Genomic DNA, 22,568 nt, shown 5'->3' with positions numbered 1-22,568 from the left:
TACAGCCAATTAAAACACAGCAGTGTCATAAGTTCATAATTGTACATGTAAAGCAAAGCATAGTGGTTGTGTTAAGAGTAGACTTCTGAAAATTTTTTCACATTGCTATGTTAAATTAGTTAACAATAAATATTTACTACACTCACATATATAGTTAATATACAGTTATATATACAGTTAAAAAGATAATATTTCTGTGAGCAACTTTGTAGTTCTTGGCCAAAAAAGTTAACAGTTAAATTTTAAGGCAATCCTTCAATAAATTTTATGGTTAGAAAAAAGATGATTGATTTTCTGTGGTAGGTTCCAAAGTACTACTTGCTCTCAAATTGTTATAAATCTAAGGGATTTCAGCAGCCTGATTCTTATGCCTACGTTGTACTACAATATTCTCAGGACAGAAAATTAAGTAATGTAACTTAAAAAAAATCTATGGAAATAATTTCCACTATACATTTCTTAACTTTCCAGTGCTTTACAAAATTATTTATTTTATTTTAGAGAAGGGGAGAGGGAGAGAGAGGAGAGAGAGAATCTTGAGCAGTCTCCGCATTGTCAGAGCAGAGCCTGACGTGGGTCTTGAGATTATGACCATGAGATCATGACCCTAGGATCACGACCTGAGCTGAAATCAAGAGTTGGATGCTCAACTGACTGAGCCACCCAAGTGCCCTCTTTTTTTTAAGTTAACATAGTGACTAATTTTTAGCAGATTTAGTGGATGCAAATGTATCTTCATTTGCATGGCTGGAACAAAAACTGAGTAAAGCTGAACATCTTCTAAGATGCCTTATTTTTAAAGGAATGACTCTAAATGAAGTAAAACGAGATGGGAAATAAACTTACCTGCATCTTCACAGGTGTTCTTGCATTCCTCAAGTGATTCAAAGTTGTTTTGATTGCCAAGGCACCCACCGTACTTGAAACGTTCACACTGCTTTGTGTCATTGCTGTAAAAATACCTAGTCATATAACCTCGACAGATTCCACTGTCTTCATCCAAAAAGCAGAATTCTGGCTTTTCTAGAAATTATAAAAATGTCAGAAAGAATACTCTTTTTTTGTGAATAATTTGTGTTGATTAAATGTATAACTGACGAAGTGGAAGTTACTTAGTGAGTAAACATGAAAAGTGAAAGATAAAAGGTAAACATAGAACTTTATCCACAACTGCACAATATTAAATAATCTACTGCATCTACTGTGACATTTAGAATAAGGAAGATACATCTATTGTCACATATAGTTGCTATTGAAATTTCAAGTTCTAAATTTCTCATAGTAAATTAGTAGGGCAATAACTATCAACTATTTCATGAATGGAGAGAATAAAGGCATTTTATTTTACCCTTGGTTTGGAAGCACAAAATATTATGACAAAATTTTGGTCTAATTATGTTTATTAGGCTTATGTGCATTGAAATTTAGGAAAGATCTAGGAATATTTCATATTTTTCAGGGGTAGGCTCTCATTAGGGAAAGAGGTGTAATGTCTTGCGTTATTACAATGGTTTCAATTTTTAAAATATTGGAGCAGAAGCTTTGAGGCGTATGGAAGCTTTCAGAGCTATTCTTAGAAGTTCCTGAATACTTATGCTGGAATCTGTATTAGGTGTGACATCTACCACTGTGTCTCTTATTTTTCTTTTTCCAGGCATTGGAGTGACTCCAACAGTATAGAATCAGAAAGGAAATACATGTTCAGGGATTGGAGAGGCATTTGAAAAAAACCTAATACCCATTCTTTGATAGTACTCCAAACCAGACTAAACACAGCTGCCACAAACTTGCACCACTGTGATCTACATTACAAACCTTGTCTACATGCGTACTCTGTAAAGAAGAGAATTAAATTTATTTTCAAAATTATGACCGCAAGATATATGGGGCTTGAATTTTTTAGGGCAAAGCTCCAATTTCTTCATTTTTCCCCTGCACCTATATTACCAGAGTGGCAAAATGAACTGTAGTATATCCTTTTACATCTTAAAGCAACTTGTTCTTCTGTCTCAGGGAAGCAATACTCAGGAGTGTTTTACTATGAAAAGAGCATATATTTAATAATGTTAAAGATTTCTGCAACAGTTGCAGATCTTCAGAAAAAAAAAAACAATTTCCCATGAGAGCACTGTTTTATTAAATAAAACATTCTATTTAATATAGTATAAAATATCTACTTTCTATTACTTCTCAAAGTACCAATTTGGAAGTTATTTTGTTTATTCTTTATTGCCTCTTGTTTCTCAAGGTGAATGTTACTATTATTCCCATAGTAACAATTTGTGGTTAAGTTTATGGCACAAGGGAAAAAAAAACAATTCTAAATTTTTGTAATGCTTTTCTATAAGAGAAAGAGCAAAAAATACATTCAAATATTATTTTGATACATTTTGACCTTAGCGTGTACTTCTTATGAAATTTGAAATCATCTTGACGGAGAATATAAGAATTCTATGTTTAACAAAAAGGAGGAGGTAAAATATGTTGCATATAAAAATAGAAAACAATAAGAAACTATGCTGAGAACTATAAATTAAGAAATTATGCAACTACAAGTTGTTATTTATGGGGACCCATTGTAGGATATAAATTTATTTTAGGACAAAGTTGAAATTGCACATTTGCAAAATAATTCTCCTTGGGCCTACGGTTTAAAATAAGGCTACAAATCAAGAAACTCATGCACTATATTCCTCAGATAAAGTAATATTCATATTAAATCTATATACACAATCCTTGGCCTAAACTGATGCTTGGTTAAAACACATAATACAGACTTCAAGCTATAGACCAACCTCCACAAACCACATTAATTTTCACTGTTAACTTTTGTTTGAGGCTGCATACTTGACAATTGTTTTAAACCAGACCATTTCAAAATGGTTGCCTTTATAACTGTTCCAATATTGATGCTAGAAAACATATCACAGAGTTAACTTCAAATTGATATGCTTAGAGGTCTTTATTATACATTGGTTATGGCATCTGAACATTTTTTAACACGTGTGAATAGTATTGATAGCTTTAGTCTCTAATTTCCATGTACTATATCAATTAAGAATGAAGAGAAGAGGAACTCCTAACTAGGAAACTAATTACCTACCTACCTACCTCACTGCTCTCTAACAACCTTTTAAGCCAAGCAACTTTGCCACCTACCTCCCTGACTCTTGACAAATGTATTCATTCAAGTTGCTCCTTGATCTTTGCTCTTCCTTTGACACAGCATATCTCTCATCCCTGGGTCTCCTACTTATTGTCATATCTCCTACAAACGCTGAAGTTGAACTCTACAGATTGGGGATTCTGGAGGCTTGGTGATCTCACTGAGCAAAGCAATGCAGTGAACTGGAGTAGGTTATAATCACAATTGAGGAGCCCTTATTTTGCTCTTGAATATGACCACTATTCTAGGCTGATTAAGAACTCCATAAACCTACACAGGATGAACATTTTTGCCTCGTATCTAAGGAAATTATATATATATTTTTTTCTTGAGTTAATTACAATCTGACAAAACTCAGAAAAAAATATAGATTCATAACTTGTTAAAGGTAAAAGAATTGTTTCTCTGAATATGCTCATTTTATAGAGGAAAGGAAAGGGAAATAGGGATTCAATTAGGAGAAGTGATTCCTGTGGTTCTTAGGTAAGCGCCTGTGTATCCCATATTCTTTTTCCTCACATCTAATAATGTATACTGTGCTTTACAGTTTATAAGATTGTATTTCATACAGTGTCAATATTTTTCTGTTTGGAGCCAATTAACTTTGCTAACAATAAGATACTGCATTTTTGGAAAAATATTAACATGAATTAGTAAAAAAAAATGGATTCTAAATTATTAAATATACAATAAATACCATAATTATATGTTAAATTTTATCTGCATGTAACTTTTTCCTAATTTCACATTTTTATAAAAACATTCTAACATTTAAATGTTGGTATTTCCTTTCTTTTAATTGAAGCATTGAACATTTTTGTAAACATTAACTCGGCATTTTAAGAAAGCTATTTTAAAATTTGTAAATAAATATATCCGCCAATGGTATTTGTACAAACTTTGCCACTGAATTTATTTTACAAATTTTGATTCAAAGTCTAATGTCTTAAGGTTATCACTGACAAAAGCTTTCAACTCCCTCACACAGTTAAATCAAAGTCAGTAAAATTAAAATACACTGAATTTTGTAGCTTTTTCATGTCTGAGTTAAATAATTTGATCTCATTGTTTAGTGTTATCTCATTCAAATGCAAATAATATAAATGGTAATTGGACCAAGTCAGTTCCTAGACTTTCCTAAAAGGAGAATATCTTTCTTAATATATTGGTACATTTTTTCATGTGCTAATATAATATATTCATCAGGAGATAATTATTTTTAGGTAAAATCAATAAATAAAATAATTTAAATCACAAAATAAAAAGTATGCACACACACTAAATAACATTGACAAGAGCACTTATTGTTAAATATTTCCATTTACTTCTGCATACAGACTGTTGACAACTCAAAGGCATATATTCATTCAGGGGAATACTGGATAAAGCTTGCCAAAGCTACACAATGCTGAGATATCAAGGGATTAGAGCTCTGAGAACTAAAGATTAGAGGCATCTAAAGTACTGTTCCGGAGATGTTGAAATAGCATGTGCATGACTCTGGAATGTGACTGATCTAATACTAAATATCATGCTTTATTAAAATGGGTGTAAATATAGCATCTGAAGGCTTCCCTACCAAATAGCATGTATTTGTTTCTAATTTTTCATTATATCTACTGAAAACACCATTTCAAATATTGCATGGGGTTATGATGAACTCCGTATCAAAGAAAACTAAAAATTGAATTTCTAAGTGCCTTACATACATTCTAGTTAGCATACAAATGAATGTTTACCTTTTTCTAATGTGGTCTCTGTCCTGGTCTTTATATAATCTGCGAGAAAAACGTGTATCAATTACCACAAATTATAAATAAATTACATATACATTTCAATTTAAAAAAATTAGAATGATGTGTTTATTACCATTAAAATTATTCTTTCCTATGTCAATAAATTTATTTTATCTAAAGATTAATTTTAATTATTATAAATATGAAGCCATCTGCATTGTAACATAGTACTGTCTCAAAAATGATGTTGAAAGTTTCTAACACATTGACAAAAGCATGAATTCATGGTGAACTTCATTTGCTATTCAAAAGATCTGTGATTAAAAGTGATTAAGATATGGGGTGCCTGTGTGGCTCAGTCAGTTCAGCGTCTGACTCTTGACTTCAGCTCAGGTCATGAGCTCATGGTTCGTGAGCTCAAGACCCACATCGGCCTCTGCACTGACAGTGAGAAGCCTGCTTGGAATTCTCTCTCTCCCTCTCTCTGCCCCTCCTCGCAATGCGCTGTCTCTGTCTCTCAAAAGAAATAAATAAACTTTAAAAAAAAAGTAATTGAGATAGAATCTACCCCTGAAACCAAGAATACACTGTATACACTCTATGTATGAGCTAACTTGACAATAAGTTATATTTTTAAAAAGTCATTAAGATAATGTGAAATATGGAAGTAATTCAAGTAGCCTACTTTGCATATAAAAACAGACAATTTCTATAGAGAATTGATAGTAGGGGTGGAAAAAACCAGAATTATCTTTTTTCCTGATTCCTTTCCCTGAATAATTATCTCAACCCAATTACAAGTTGTATTATTATTTCCAAGTACAGAAGAGAAATGAAACAAAAGGTATCTGTGACATATTTTTTGGTTTAACATCAAAGAATTAATGGAATAACTCCACTCAAGAACTAGGATGCCACTTGTCTTTGACCCACTATATAAAAGTATGGATTCTAAGTTCTAATTTAAATGATAGGTAATGAGGGGTGCCTGGGTGGCTTAGTCAGTTAAGCTTCCCACTCTTGGTTTCAACTCAGGTTATGATCTCACAGTGGTTCCTGAGTTCAAGCCCCAACTCTAGTTGCAGGGCGTGGAGCCCTACTTCAGGCTCCTGAGATTCTCTCTCTCTCTCTCTCTCTCTCTCTCAAATAAATAAACTTTAAAAATTAATGATAGGGGGTGCCTGGGTGGCTCAGTCGGTTAAGCATCCAACTTCAACTCAGATGACAATCTCGCGATCCGTGAGTTCGAGCCCCGCATCGGGCTCTGGGCTGATGGCTCAGAGCCTGGAGCCTGCGTCCGATTCTGTGTCTCCCTCTCTCTCTGCCCTCCCCCCATTCATGCTCTGTCTCTCTCTGTCTCAAAAATAAAATTGATTAATATGTGGTTTTAATTTACTCATGTAAAAGTAAAGCTGAGTGATGCTTGTTGTACAATCATTTGGTTTACACAGAAAAGCTTTGGTCAAGGCAGCTTATCATTAGTTGTATGGCCAGAGAGACAGGCAAAGAGGGAGACTGAGAGAGAAAGAAAGAGAGAGAGAATAAGTTGGCTTATATACCTCTTTCAGACCCAAATCAGCAGTTGGGTTATTTTTTGGAGAATAAAACATCTTTGAAAGAGAAGGAAATGAAGTCTCTTTTTTGAATTTTGAAACTATGTTTCATTCAATAGTCTTTTAAAAAAGATATATTTCTAATTGTATTTTAAATATTAAGGAAACCTCAGGAGTCTTTTTTGTTGTAAATAAAAAACTCTCATTTAATGTGCTTTAATTAGATAGTGAATTGTTATAATAGACTTACACTAAAATATTTTTATATACAACTAATTTGTTACAGTTTTAATTTATGAGAGCAAAAGAATACATACAGATAAACATTATATCAGACTAGACTGCTAAATAGTTTATACTGTTTTGCCTAGAACAGCCATTGGATGGGAACATAGAAATGCCTAATTTCAACGTTCAAGCAGTTTTAAAAGAGATAACTTGTTTGTTTTCTGATTCCATTCCAAGTTTGATTAATTTAGCTGATATACATGTGAATTAACTCAACTAAGTGATTCAACACACTAGAATTTAAATGTTTTTATATTACCAATGATTAGCTTTTAGGATTCTGGAAATAAGAACCATGAACACCCAATTTAATTGATAATTATGCCAATTACAGTCTGAAAAATAGGTAAGTTTTACAGTAAATTATCCAAATTGTCATATTTTCCTAGATTTATTTACAGCATAACATTACTGGGACACGTGGGGGGCTTAGTCGGTTAAGCATCTCTTGACTTTGGCTCAGGTCATGATCTAATGGTTCATGAGATTGAGCCCTGCATCGAACTCTGTGCTGACAGCTCAGAGGCTGCTTGGGATTCTGTCTCTCCCCTTACCCCACTGGTGCACATATGCGTGCTCTCTCTCTCAAAATAAATAAATAAACTTAAAAAAAAAATAACATAGGGGCACCTGGGTGGCTCAGTCGGTTAAGCGTCCGACTTCAGCTCAGGTCATGATCTCACGGTCCGTGAGTTCGAGCCCCACATCGGGCTCTGTGCTGACAGCTTGGAGCCTGGAGTCTGCTTCGGATTCTGTGTCTCCCTCTCTCTCTGCCCCTCCCCTGCTCATGGTCTCTCTCTGTCTCAAAATAAATAAAAACATTAAAAAAAAAAAAACCATAACATTTACTAATGATACATTAAGGAGTAATGAGAGTATATTTTACTAATTCCCATTTTAGTAACTCCTTTAACCCCAATATATATGAATTCACATTTTAAATATTTTATTAAAAATATTAAAATGTAATTAATATTCAATAATTTAGTTCATAATTATAGGACACATTTTAGGAATTGTAACTTAATCTATTCTTTTTTCATCTTTTTTCTCTTGTGTAGGAGAGCAGAGAATAAGACTAATTTTTAATGTTTCTTATTTGTTGAAATCAGCCTAGAAAATATTCTAAGCAGGTAGGAAAATGACTATATGGACAGAAGACTCTCATTAGTAAATAGGTCTTCACAATCTGAACAAATAAAACATGAAATGACAAAGTTAAAAATAAGGAGAATGGAAAAAGTATTTACATGCTCTTTAATTCCTTATGGAGAAAATCCCCATGAAAAGCCCCATGAAAAGTCACTACTAGCCCAACCAATAAAATAGTAATTAATATAGACAGCATACTTTCTAGAGCCTTTAAACCTGTTTGAGGAATTGATGAAATTCTATGAAATTAAATATACCTATTTTAACTTTGCTGTAGAGGCTGACTGGTTATAAAGTTAATGAGAATTTGATATCTTTCATCTACTTCTGTAATTTCCAACACTACAATGTGCCTATTTTCCCAAAAATAGCAATCAAAGATAATGTTGTGGGAAAAAAAGCAACTAACCCAAAAGACAAAACATCTTGAAAGCCATGTATCTAAAGCCATTTTGCAAACTTTTTATTTTTTAAAACCTATTAACTTTGTTTCCATGCCTCTATTACATAGGTAAAAACAACAAACAAAAGTATCCATATTTGAAAACAACTAACAAAGCAACTTTACATGCACAAGGAGAGCTGTGCATACATATCCAACTAAACACATTCATAGTTCCTGAAACGTTTGGCTTGCCCTGTTCTCAGGCTTGGTAGTTCACAAGCTATAGTTGTCATTGGTCTTCCCTCATAATACAGAATTTCACCTTTCAAGCCGTACTACACAATGTATGTCATATGTTTTATGTGCACCATACTTATACCATCTTCCGTTTCCCTAGGAAAAACACTTAAAAATTGGTATGAATTTCTATAATGAAACATCTAATAGCATTCTGTCAATAATTTATGCTTAAGTAATTACATATTAAACAAAAATCAACAATTTCTTAAAATAGTCACATTGATCTTAGTTAATTGTAAAATAATTAAGTTCTCTGCATAAAGAGGACCACTTTTGAGAGATTTCACTGGCTGCTTCTATAGTATTCATACCTTATCATGTCAACTAAGCAGCATGTTTTACACATGAGTAAAAATTGAAACTACTTATGAGCATAATGAAAAAAATATATAATTTAGTAGACAGAGACATGAGCAGGCACGGCAGGATAAAATGACAACATGTTGATGTCGTTATTTTCTAATGTTTCCAAGTGCTTTCAAGCCTACAGTCACATTATTTACTGGAAAGGATCTTTCCCTTGAACAAGTAATATAAATATTTGTGTAAGTAGCATTAATGATTTGTCTATGTGATTATCACATCCTCAATGTGCACAGGAAGAAACAGAATTTCAGAGAGTAACAAGTAACATTCAGGTTGAAATGAAGCAAAGCTTTTATCATGTTTATTACTTTTTCTTTATTAAACTGTTATTCTATTTATAAAAATAATATGTCCATCTTCATAGAAAATCAAATAACCATGGTTGTGTACTATCTGTTTCTAGACTATTTATTCTGTTCCACTGATTTCTGTACTTATACTCACATCCTCCTCCTCAATTTTTGCAGCTGTACTATAACTCTTGAAATCAGATAAAATTCTCCAAACTTGCTCTTCTATTCAGAATTGTTTTGCCATTTTAGGTCTTTTGTATTGCATATCAATTTTAGAGTTGACTAATTAATGTACAAACAAAAATGTGCTGGAATTTGATTGGAATAGGATAGAATTTCCAGATCCATTTGGGGAGAATTTATATCCTAACAACAATGAGTCTTTCAATCTCTTAATAGGTTTTCTATCTCTGTTTATTAAAGTCTTCTTTATTTGCCAATGACTTTTTAACAATGTTTTATAGATCTCATTGTACATGTTGTGCACTTTTGAATTTATATCCACCCCTAAGAACTTCATGTTCCATTATTTTAAATGGAATTGTCCTTTTAAAAATTTTGTCTAATTTTCTATTTGTTCATTGCCAGTATATGTGTATATAAATATTTACACTGTCCTTTCCTCCAGTGAGATACCTAAAATCTTCTGCAAGTTCTTATAATTTTTCATCAATATATTTGGGTTTTTTCCCAGTTATATGAGAACTCTGGGAATTGTCCCACTTACAAATCACTATAATTATTTTCTCAAACTTAAGGAATTTCATCAAATGCATGCAGTTTTGTTATTCAGTGACAAATTCAAAGGGACCCTTATCCAGACTTTTTACCTTTTTCTCCACATATGTCCATTGTCTCCAACATATTATGCCTCAGAGCGCAGTCACCTCAATCCCCAATCTCCAATTCCATATTCTCTACCAGGGAGACCACTATGCTGTGTTTGGACTCCCCTCCATTGACTGTGGTTCGGAAGCACGTTCATGCAGAAAGCTGAGAGAAGGCAGGCCTCACCTCACGTGCCCCTTCTCTCAAAGATCGCAAGCCTGCACTGCCTTTTTTGTTTTAATTTTGTTTAATGTTTATTTATTTTTGAGGGAAAGACAGAGCATGAGCTGGGAAGGGGCAGAAAGAGAGGAGACACAGAATCTGAAGCAGGCTTCAGGCTCTGAGCTGTCATCACAGAGCCTGACATGGGGCTCGAACCCATGAACCATGAGATCATGACCTGAGCTGAAGGCAGACACTCAACTGACTGAGCCAGCCAGACACCCCTGCACTGCCTTTTGATCAATGTCTGCAAACAGTTGCTTCATATATTTTGCCCACTTTTCTAGTCATTTGTATTATGAGAGAAAATTCAGTTCCAGCTACTCCATCATAGCTGAAGATGAAATTGCTCCTTTGATGATTTTTTTAAAAGTCTGGCAATGCTTTTTCTATATGCCAGCTATATCCTTAACAGTAGCTTTCTATATAAAATGCTCAGGTATTCAAACAATAAAACATAAGTGGCTTTTGAAGATATAATAAGGATATGGAAGCAAGAGACTCGTATTTATACATTAGGTATATAAACAGATAATAATGTTTTAGAAGATATTATAAGCAAGACAGTCAGTGAAGAACCAAATGATTATGTTTGATTAATTCCTAAAGAAAAGGGTAACCTTTGCACAATGGTGAAATAAACGATTTGTGAATTGTAAAAAAGAAATAAGTATGTATTTCAGGAAAGAGGCCAGGTGATGAAAATGTGTTGGCTGCTAAACGAAAAAGTGAGAATTACAAAGAATGAAGCAACCAGGCCTCTGAGCCAAGGTGCTGAACCTGAGTGATATTCAACTCAACACAGAAGGATACTTGGCCCAGTATGGAAGAGAAAGAGGTATAATGAATGGAAAACGACCCGGCAATCACAAAAACCAAAGGCACTACAGAGGATCACTGAACTGCTTAATCTGTGTTAGTAACATTTCCAGCACATCTATGGAGAAGAAAGAAGGAAATAAGTGCTCTGAGGTCAAGGAAATACATTCGCATCAATCCTTTTCTGTCAGCTATGGAACATACAACAAAGCACCCCACAGAGTCACAGAGGAGAGAAGTTCTCTCTTTTCACCACACTGACATTTTCCCACAGGCAAGAGCATCATGATGCCAAGGCTGTTTTGTGAAAGCTATTCTGGAAAACATTATCAAAGTGAAAATGCACAGCTGCCTGTTTTGCGAAAAAGCAAGGCACCTAGCGTTACTAACTAAAGATATCGTCTCTATAGCACTACAGTTTCACTCAACGAGCTAAGAACACACTGTGGGGAAATTTGGGGCTACAAACTGGGGAAATAAACATAATTCAGCTTCTTCTATCCTTCAAATAGCCCACAATTCAGAAGAATAAAACAGAGACAAAAGCATTCAAAATGTGACCAGAAGTGATTTGGGATCTATCACAATGAGATGAGATGAAACCACATTATAGTTTGTAAAATTCAGGAAACAATGTTGTTTTAATAGGATTAAAGCAAAATAAAAGTGTTCAATAAACCTTAACAATATAATATATACTTTTAAGCATTATTACTTAGTAAAAATATGAAAAGTTGAGCTCAGTAAAATCTACAGGGGTCAGTAAGTATAGTATTTTTTACAATATTCCAAGGTCCCAGAGAAAATGACTTAATTTTCATATATATATATTTCTTCTTTTTTTAATTATTATTATTATTATTATTATTATTTTTGAGAGAGAGAGTAGGAGAGGGGCAGAGAGAGAGAGAGAGAGAGAGAAAATCCCAAGCAGGCTCCTCACTGCCAGTGCAGAGCCCAGTTCGGTGCTTGAACTTACAAACTATGAGATCATGACCTGAGCCAAAATCAAGAGTCAGATGTTTAACTGACTGAGCCACCCAGATGCCCCTATTTCTGCTTTCTGATGCAGTTTAGAATTTTCTCATTAGTAGCCACTGAGAGCCTCAAAGTGGATTCTCAGATTCATTATTTTGACAGGAATAGCTATAAGATCACTGTACTGATAAGGAAAGACTAAGTCAGTGTGACTAACAGTTTCTTTCCTGCCAACTCACAGCTGCCCAGGAAGACTGAATTAAACTCACTTCATTGCAGATATAAAATCAGTGAACTTAAAGGTTTTTCTTCTTTATTATGGAGAAATAAATATAGGATAATAAGTGGGGCTTAATATAACTTATGATAACTGATATAAACAATGAAAAACGATATTTGCACAGGAATGCCAAAAATGTGAACAAAATGTTCCTTGGAATGTTAAAATAGTTTAACTTTTTTTTCTAAAATTATCAGATCTATGATTAGATCTAATAACCCTGAACTTTTTGAAAAAGTTAAAGGAACCTAATGGCTCTTGGGTAATAATTGTCCCCAGAAACCTACCTCCTATACATTTTTCTTCGCACTCTTCCAGGCTTTCAAAGCGATTCTGATTTCCTTCACATCCCCCATATATAAATTCTTCACACTGTTGAGTGTGAATATTGAAAAAAAATTTCGTAAGGATTGCTCTGCATGGGCCATTATCTGCTTTCAAAGCACAAAATGAATGTGCAAGTTTCAGTGGTGGTAACCCATCATCTACAAGGTAAAAATAAAAGATATATAAGCTTTCATCAACACTGCAATAATGTTCTTTATTTTCATTTCCTTTTCAGAATGTCCTAATTTTTCTGAAAAAGTACAACAGAAATAGCACAGGCTGAAGAAACCATGACAAGTTATTCAAGATTATCAAACAGGTACACAAAGTTTATAAACACACCAATGAAACAGGTTTTATCAACTATTAAAGTTTAATAGTTGATTACTGATTATTAAAGGAAAATGTAGAATAGTTTTCTAGACTCTTGTTATGGATTTGTTTAAAAATATACCAGTTGATCAATGTGGAACTGAGTAGCAATTGTAAGGTAACAAGTGTGATGACATTAGAAATTAAATAGAGACATCTTTTTAAATTCAACAGTTTTTAAGGGCAGACATTAATATCAACTCTTTGCTTTGCTCTCTAATCCACAGTTGTGCCATTTTTTACACATAACTTGTTACAAACAATAGTATATCTAGATTCATATATATGTGTACTATATCATACCATGTTAAACCATTTCCCTAATTATGAAAGTATAGGTGTTTGATATTACAAGTACATATATATCATGGTCCATTCTTTTACTTACCATGGTTGGTAACGGTATTTTAGCAATGTTGAAAAAGTTATACAACACTATCTATGTTTTAAAATAGAATGAGGCAATTATTTTGATCTTGAGTTAGAATTTTTTTCCCTCAGTATTCCGTCACTTATTTTAGTCACAGGAGAATTTCATATCTTGTGAAGGGAGTTGTACATACAGAAAACTCAATTTTTTTAATTTTAATTTTTTTTAATTTAATTTTTTTATTTTTTAAAACTTACATCCAAATTAGTTAGCATATGGTGAAACAATGATTTCAGGAGTAGAATTTTTTAATTTTATTAAGTCCAACAATAGAAGCCTAATTTTAAAGAAGTTGCATTTGCTTATAGATTTATCGGTATGATAGACATGGACAATTGTGGCTGGTACCACCAAAATAATAAAGACCAAATAATGCCATTTCATACTTCTGAGGATTGTCTATAATATATTTTCTAAGACTTTAAGTATTCACTCTGGTCACTTCTGAGGGATATTGAAACCTCAAAATGACCTAAACCAATTTGCCCTTCAGAGGGCAGCAGTATTCTGCTAAGTGAAAACTGATGAAGTCTAGGTATCTAGACTTTAATACACTATAAAATAATTTACATTGAAAAATATGAATGAATGTCATCATTGTAAAAATATATGCAACATTTTAAAAGCATTAAATAAAAAAAGTTTGTGGATATAAATCATCGAGAAGGAAATCAGTGTTGAATTCCTGTAATTTCAAAATTTCTTGAAATTTCAAAAAATTTCTTGAATTTTTTGAAAGAGAAGATAGGCATATCATCAAAGCTAGAATAGGTAAATTTATCTAATGTCTTCTACCCTTCAGGTTTTGTTATTTTAATTATCTATATCGAATTAATGTCTAGCTTTAGCTATATTTCAGTAATGTTAAAATTCTCTGTGATAAAATAATTGGAATATTATTTTTCATTTTCTATATGGGTCATAAAATTATAAGTATGCCCTGAAATCTTAGAAGGATTAAAAATATAGCTTTCTATGCATAAGTTATTAATATGCTGTTTCATTCACTCCATGGTAATTATTTATGAACATGTAAATTTTATCTCAACCCCTTAATGCAACTTTTATTTTTATTTATTTATTTATTTTTGGCTTATATATTTTTTTCAATATATGAAATTTATTGTCAAATTGGTTTCCATACAACACCCAGTGCTCATCCCAAAAGGTGCCCTCCTCAATACCCATCACCCACCCTCCCCTCCCTCCCACCCCCATCAACCCTCAGTTTGTTCTCAGTTTTTTAAGAGTCTCTTATGATTTGGCTCTCTCCCACTCTAACCTCTTTTTTTTTTTTTTCCTTCCCCTCCCCCATGGGTTTCTGTTAAGTTTCTCAGGATCCACATAAGAGTGAAACCATATGGTATCTGTCTTTCTCTGTATGGCTTATTTCACTTAGCATCACACTCTCCAGTTCCATCCACGTTGCTACAAAGGGCCATATTTCATTCTTTCTCATTGCAACGTAGTACCCCATTGTGTATATAAACCACAATTTCTTTATCCATTCATCAGTTTAATGCAACTTTTAACCATAAAAAAAATCTCAGTTTAATTTATAAAATACCATATCACCATTTTTATTTCTTTGATAATATAATTGACATTTTTTTCAATTGAAATAAATGGAGCTGACAAATTATAGAACAGTTAAGTTTTCAAATTCCAAATGTGATAAGGTAGAAAAACATAGAACAGAGATTTATTATGACATATAGATCTTCATCTACAAAAGACATATATACTTTCACACCAAACACAATTTTCATGAACTGGCTGATTACAAGTTATAATACTGGTCAAACCTTTAACTAATTTGAATTTTATGCACCTGTGCACTTGTCTGTTTTCAGCTTCCTGTGGGGTATGTGCAGTTGAAAAATATAATTTGGGTGTTTATACGATATTTTTAAGTAATTTTTACACCAATTATATAATGTCCCAAAAGCCAGTCAATCTCTATAATATATATGTAAATAGTTTACCAAATGAGTAAATAACTGTTGATTGACATATATAAATTTAAATCTCATTTCCTTTTCTTTTTAATGATGTACCTAATATTTTATGCCGATGAACTTTTTGAATATGATTGGCTTTAAAATGTGTCTAAAAAAATAAAAAAATTGGGGCGCCTGGGTGGCGCAGTCGGTTAAGCGTCCGACTTCAGCCAGGTCACGATCTCGCGGTCCGTGAGTTCGAGCCCCGCGTCAGGCTCTGGGCTGATGGCTCGGAGCCTGGAGCCTGTTTCTGATTCTGTGTCTCCCTCTCTCTCTGCCCCTCCCCCGTTCATGCTCTGTGTCTCTCTGTCCCAAAAATAAATAAAAAAAAAAAAAATAAAAATAAAAAAATTAAGAAATAAATAAAATGTCTCTCAAGGCATATTAAAAGTTTCTGGCATCTAATAATGTGTACTTCAGAATTATAAATTTTGCTTAAATGTTCTTAGACTTCCCCAAAATTTTATTTTCTTAAATTATACACACAGGTGCTTTTTTCTATAGTTCATTATAAATGTTATATATATAAGAGCACTTATATATAATACATATACATTATATATAACAGCATTTTAGAGTTGGTAAAAGTATTTTCCATAGATAAATAGGTAAACATAAAGAAAAAATGATTTGTGAAAAAATATCTTTCCCATTCATCACTGAAATTACAGTTGTCAGTTTGAGTTCAATAATAACTGAAAGCCTTTTCTGAGCGGTAGTATATTTGTGAATAAATGTAAATGCTGCTTATATTCCCTTTCTTTACTTAAAGATTTAGAATACTGTGACTGACATTCTGAACTGTTAAAAGTTGTGAGAAGCTAGAAACTTTGCCTCAAAGACTCTAAGCAGTGCACTTGATTCAGAGCAGACCCACGATAAGTATCATTGCATTAGCACAATGTATTTGTGGATGCATTTTTATGTGACCGATAAAAATTTGACCTGTCAGTTCTATAAATGTCTGATCTTAGAATAGGTCTCAGGATCTCAGGAGTCACATAAATAATTTTGAGAATTAGCTAGGAATAATAAATAATATTCGGATATTTTGAAGCTTATGGCTTATATCCCATTTTTTCAGAAATTCCTATAGCGCTCCTCATATAATATTATGGTTCCTTATTCCCACACTGATGCTACCTCAGATATTCAGAAATCTTCACATCTTCATTGATGACTCCTCTGATTTTGACTTTTGATGTATTTGATTGTCCTATTCATCATGCCAAAACTTTTACTTTACATTTTGTCTATTAAACAAATATCGCTCCCTCAACTTGCTATTTAGTAATTATGCCACCAGGTGGCAGGCCATCACCACAAAAACGAAAGCTAGTACCATATTTGTGCCTGTAGTAGTAGTAACAGCTGTTGTTTATGAATTGTGCTCCAGACATTTTGTAATTGTATTATTTAATAATCACAACAACCTTCTGAATTAGGTATTTTTAAATACCATTTTAAAAATTATAAAATAGCACTATCGAAATTAATTGCTCAGTTCACACCATAAGTGCTGGCTTTAGAATTGACCCCCACATAGTTTTACACCAAATATCTCACACATTCTTAACATTGAGTGATACTGTCACAGATCTGCATGACTGAGATTCCTAGATTGGCATTTAGGTCAAGGACATAGATTTAATCCTAGGATTTCCACTCAATACATTTTTTTTCTCAAATTTACTTTATAAAAACTAAAAATGTTTCAATAATGAAAGCAGGTGGTTTTACAAAACTTCCCAAAGGAAACACTAAGAATTAATTGTAAACTATATTTTATTAAGTTATTACCTAGTTCTTTATCGTTACTGTTCACATTTTAATGTATTTTTTAGATGAATCATGTATTAGAATATTGTGTTGTCCCATCAGCTTACGACCCACACTTTGCACATTGCTGACGTGGGGGAGTGATGAGGTGCACTCCCTTGAATGTGGTGCCATGCACTCCATCCAAAAGGGATGCAAGTCTGTCTTGGTTTTTATTTCTTACTTTGGATAAATCCTTTTGAAAGTTAACAATCGTGTGTTGATCATGTGTCAGACACTGCGCGGTCAGGGCGGATGTGATAGTACAAATATCAGGTGGCAGCAGACACCCTGCCCCCCCCCCCCCCCCCCAAACACACACTCTCATGTAGCATGCAGACACTGAAGACTTACTTACATAAATATTCAGGACATTCAAGGTGCTGTGTTTGTGTGTACTAAGATGCCTAAGCTTGTCTGAAGGATCAGGGAGAGCTTTCCTGAGACTTGAAACTGAGACTTGAGGAAAGTGTTAGTGACAAGGATCTGCCTAACACCATGTAACTAGAAAACACATACAGAGCAGTATAACAGGAATTTAATCTGATGCAGCCAGACAGAATTATGGTTTATATTATGTCATTTTTGTCATTGATTTCTTGTATTTTATGTCTCATAGTCTGAGGATTACAATCTCACTCTCCCTTCCCCCTGCCCTGGGATGTTGGATAGAAGGCTCATGATAATATTTGGGGATATGTCACATCCCTTTTAGGGTCCTCATTCTCCTGGAACTTGTTTGGGAGTCTAGAGTTTTAATGGAATTTACTATTTAAGAATGCAGCCATATGCTCTGACTTCTCCCTGCCACAAAATGTGCCAGGTGCTTCTACGCAGTTCATATAACAACCATATGAACATAATTATTTACATCTTTATATACAAAGATACTGGGAGTCAGAGAGTTTACATAACTCACCTAATTTTGCAAAGCCACTGAGTGACAAACCACACATGCAAACTTAGGTCTGTCTGATTCTAAATCTTATAAAGGACACCTGCTTTTCTTTAAATTCTCCCTGCTAATCTTCTCTCTCCCACTCTAAAGGAATTTTTAAAAAAATCTTGTCACTATCGTTTTTTTATTATCAAAAGGTTTATTGTTTTTCATCCTCCCCGCTGGTTAGACTGATTAAGAAAAGGTCTACTATTCCCTTGTGAGAGAAGCAATAAAACCTTATGTTTTCTTATAAGATGATAATACTCTATTCAATCAAATGGTATACTTCTATAAAAAGATGTCATGACTTTGGCACAGTGTGATAAATGGTATCTTCAAAATTGAATGGATTCTGATATGGAATCATGTTATTGAAAGATTAATTAAAAACAAAACCCCAAACCCCAAAACTGGTTAAGACTGTGCAGCTAGTCAGTTTAGTGACCTTCAAGTCTAACTTTGAGATAAAGATGTTTTCTTAGCCAGCTTGTTTTTTTCTGAATTTATCCAGAGATTTTAAACTCTGGCTTAATTATTGATGGGTTAATTCTGGCTTGTTGGCCGACTGTGGCAACAGCAACATTTTCAGGAAGCTTCTGGTGACCTGGCGTGCATTTTCTCAGGCTAACTGAGGAGATTAGATTAGGTGAATATTGGGGATCCTCTCTCCTCCCACCTCCCAAGATGGGTTGCCCGCTGTTTCCCTGTTGGGATTTTATTCTCTACATTCCTTCTCTGCTCAACTTCCAGAATATAGGAAGCTATCTCTTTTGATAAATGGGGCAAATGAAGAATTAGAGCTTATTTCATAATGCCTAAATTCTCATTTTATAAAAGCAGATTATAGTGTTTATTAAATAGTTTCATTTTTAGGAAATTTTTATAACAATTTTTTTTTTCACTGACAATAGAACAGTCTCTCCGTGAAACAGATTCTTGAGAACTTGGTCTGACTCATCACTGCTTCCCTAGGACCTACCAATCTCAGGCACATAATATATATTTATTTAGTCTTTATCAAAGGGAAATATATTGAATTAAATCACTTTAAAGAGTGGTTAGATATATGAAATAAAAATGTATTTATGGAAGTCTTTTGTACATCATAAACATTACATATGAATAGAAGCTATCACTTTGTTCATATTCTCTCACTATTACCAATGACTTGAGATTTCTATCAATGTTTTACTAATTTGCCACAAAAATATTACTTTTAAGAAAGAAATCTGTAATAACAGTCATGGTACAGTCTTCTTTTTGTTCTATTGCTGATTATTTTGTTTTTAGATACAGAGCTTCCTGGGATGAGAACTAACTTGCACTAAGCCAGATCTCCCAGTGTCCTGTGTGGCTAGGTTCTCACACTGGACTCATCTGGGAAGTTCTTATTTTGAGACTAAGGCAAGAAAAGGAGAGAATGTCTGTAGTTTCCTTTTGCTTTTCACACTTATCCCAGCCAAAGGGTGGCATCACGGTTCACAGAGGGCTGTTTCTACAGCACTTTGCTACCTGCACTTGTCCAGAGATCCTTCAGTGTTAAGATGTTATAGCCTGAAAAAAAGAGCCTTCCTTGCTAAAGTGACTTTTTTTGGTGTAAGTTTCATTTTTTTGTTGTTTGGATTTTTTTTTTACATTTCACATATAAGACATTTCCCAAGAAAAATGTCACTTCTGCAAAAGCTAATTTTTCTACACAATGGAGAAAAATACATTAAATTATTGAATTAAAATTGAGAGCTTTAACTAGCTGAAAAAGACGAATGCTTCTATCATTTTACCTGTGACATCTGTATATTCCTCAGCATCCTCGGCGACAGCACTAAGAGGGGCAGAAGCACAGTTAAGCAGCAGATACACAGAAGTCCAAAAAATCTGTTCTTTCTTCATTGTAGAAATTATCTCTGAAATACAGAACCCAGATATATTTAATTAAGAGTAATGTCAAATTGTCTACAGACTGGTAGGAATCTTATGCATGCCTCCACATGTAAATTTCTATGACATTTAATGTGAATTCTCACACACTTCTGTCCACAAATTCCATGAGTCATATTTAAAACATGTATGTGGCATTTACTACTGTAGACAGACATTCAGGACATATGTCTAACATTCAAGTACGTAGCTCATGTTTCAGCCTTGAAAATGCAAATTTAAAATGGCAGTATTTGAGAGACATGGGTAAATCCTCATCAACATGGCTAAGTATGTATTATGATCCATTTTCATATGCGATTTTATCTGCATCAGTTCTAATGCAAGAATATTTGCTACCCTTCTTTCTCAGCCAGAATTAATTACATTTTAATATTTTGTACATTCTTCTGTTATTTCACTAATGCAGGCAACGTTAAATTCCTGATTTCACTTTCCCTTTGTTTCAGTACTTCTTTTATTTATTTATTTAAAAAAATTTAAAAAAATATTATTTTTTAAACGGGGGAGGGTCAGAGAGAGGGGGAGACACAGAATCTGAAACAGGCTCCAGGCTCTGAGCTGTCAGCACAGAGCCCGACGTGGGGCTTGAACTCACAAACCGCGAGATCACGACCTGAGCCGAAGTCAGACGCTTAACCGACTGAGCCACCCAGCGCCCCCAGTACTTCTTTTAAAAAAAAGAAAGGCATTTTACAAATTTTTGTCTTTGTTTCCTTTAAAATAGATTTGTTTTTATAACCAATTTCCGAACCAGGTTTTCTATGAGAGAGCAAACAGAACTGCAGACAAAATACATGTCTAGCATTCTATTGAGTCCTTTACCTCAGTTCGTCCACCCTCGTTTTAGGCAGTTATTATCTGATTCAAAAGAGTTTAACAGAAAAGTGACTTTAAGTGATAAACCAACACATTTACACTCTGAGGGAAATAGATTTCAGCAGGAAAGTGAGACTTCCTCTTTCAAAATGATTTAGAGATCCACAGTAAAAACTAATGGAAAACCACACTGAAATTTTTTTAAAGGTTCTGTCTCCTTTGGATTCAAAGGTGGAAGGAAATGTGTTCATGCAGCACAGGAAGAGAAAAAGAAAGAACATAGGCACATGTTCAGCCACTGAGGATGTTATCAGCGTCAGGAAAGAAAACAAAATCTTATCAGTAAATAGTCACAAATGCAGGAATGGATATTCCATCTAAAACAATTTAGAGAATTCTGTGTTTACGCCTGTAACAAATCATAGCTGCAATACACGCCATTAAGGTGTTTGTAGCTTTGTAATAAGTAATAAATAGTCCCCCTTTGCTTTAAGCATCATAAAAATTACTAGTGAAATGTACAACCTGTTTTCTCACAACACTTTGTAAATGTTAACATACACTTGATTTTTAGTCAATAGCAGTGTTACGTACCTTCTATATCATATCATAAACTATTCGAATCCACAAATAGGTATGTATATATATATGCATATAGATATATAATTTTGAAGAGTCTATCAGCTCAATTTCGAGTCTTTCAAGGACTCTTCCATTTCTATTAGTTTCTTTGAGATATACAACCTTGTTATATCTTGATTGTAAAATATAGCATGTTTTCCTGTCCCATGGTTTAGGGAGCAGGCTGAGGTTGGGTGCTTGAAGAACTTGATGAGAATTTGGGCTTCAAACTCATCAAATTATTCTCTTTAAAATATTGGCCTAGAGTGTTGCCTAATTTTAGTGGTTTTAGACTTTCCTTAGTTGTAAGAAACACAAGGCAGCTCAGACAGTTTAGGTCAGAAGGCCATCAGCTTATTCATTCTAGAGAAGGTAGAATAATCTAGGATCAGAAAGGAAGGTTTGTGGTTGGATCTGAGAGTCGGGGAGCTGAATACCGCCAGGAGTCGCTCATTACTACTGCACTCCTTAGACAAGCTTTATTCCCCCTCAGTGCAGCCCAGTCTTCTCTACATAGTAGGATGCACCGCACTGATATTTTAAACCTTAAAACATTCTTCCATGAAAACAATGTGACTGCTTCTCTTTATGGACTAGTTTCAAATAGCTTAAGAATAGCACTGATGGTTTCAATTTGGAAGAATTGAAACTTTTGGACCAGTACATTTGAGATGACAAGCTGTTGGGAGACTGGAATCGATTTGGGGAAGCTGAAATGGACTTGTTTCAGGTTTGGAAAATAGGAAAATGTAGTAACCTTGCAAATCTTAACATAAGTGTATGGGTCTTAGGGTGGACAAGTGTAGCTCCAAGAAGGAGCGGATTGTTGCTTCCAGAAGAAAGGAAGGGTGTCGGACAGCTAAAACTATAAGAATGCCCTGCAGCGAACTACAGCTAATTAATGACACACAGAGTTTGAAATCAGGTTAGCAGATTA

The 22,568-nt window shown here is 33.8% G+C and overlaps 1 protein-coding gene across 9 annotated transcripts in view; it reads right to left on the bottom strand.

The window, feature by feature from the left end:
- Positions 1-22,568, bottom strand: part of TFPI (tissue factor pathway inhibitor) — a 105,359-nt gene that overhangs the window by 20,722 nt on the left and 62,069 nt on the right. For all 9 annotated transcript variants that reach the window (XM_081796361.1, XM_060622301.3, XM_081796359.1 and 6 more), the window contains 4 exons: positions 20,035-20,157; positions 12,654-12,851; positions 4,906-4,944; positions 847-1,023 (listed from right to left, as the gene is read on the bottom strand). In XM_081796361.1, the coding sequence (XP_081652487.1) occupies positions 847-1,023; positions 4,906-4,944; positions 12,654-12,851; positions 20,035-20,143 (523 nt within the window). In that variant the 5' untranslated portion in view covers positions 20,144-20,157. The remainder of the gene's footprint in view (positions 1-846; positions 1,024-4,905; positions 4,945-12,653; positions 12,852-20,034; positions 20,158-22,568) is intronic.

The sequence above is a fragment of the Panthera onca genome, chromosome C1, assembly GCF_046562875.1.
Source record: "Panthera onca isolate mPanOnc1 chromosome C1, mPanOnc1 haplotype 2, whole genome shotgun sequence".
In the NCBI taxonomy this organism is placed as follows: Eukaryota; Metazoa; Chordata; class Mammalia; order Carnivora; family Felidae; genus Panthera; species Panthera onca.
This window is presented reverse-complemented; position numbering and strand designations above follow the sequence as displayed.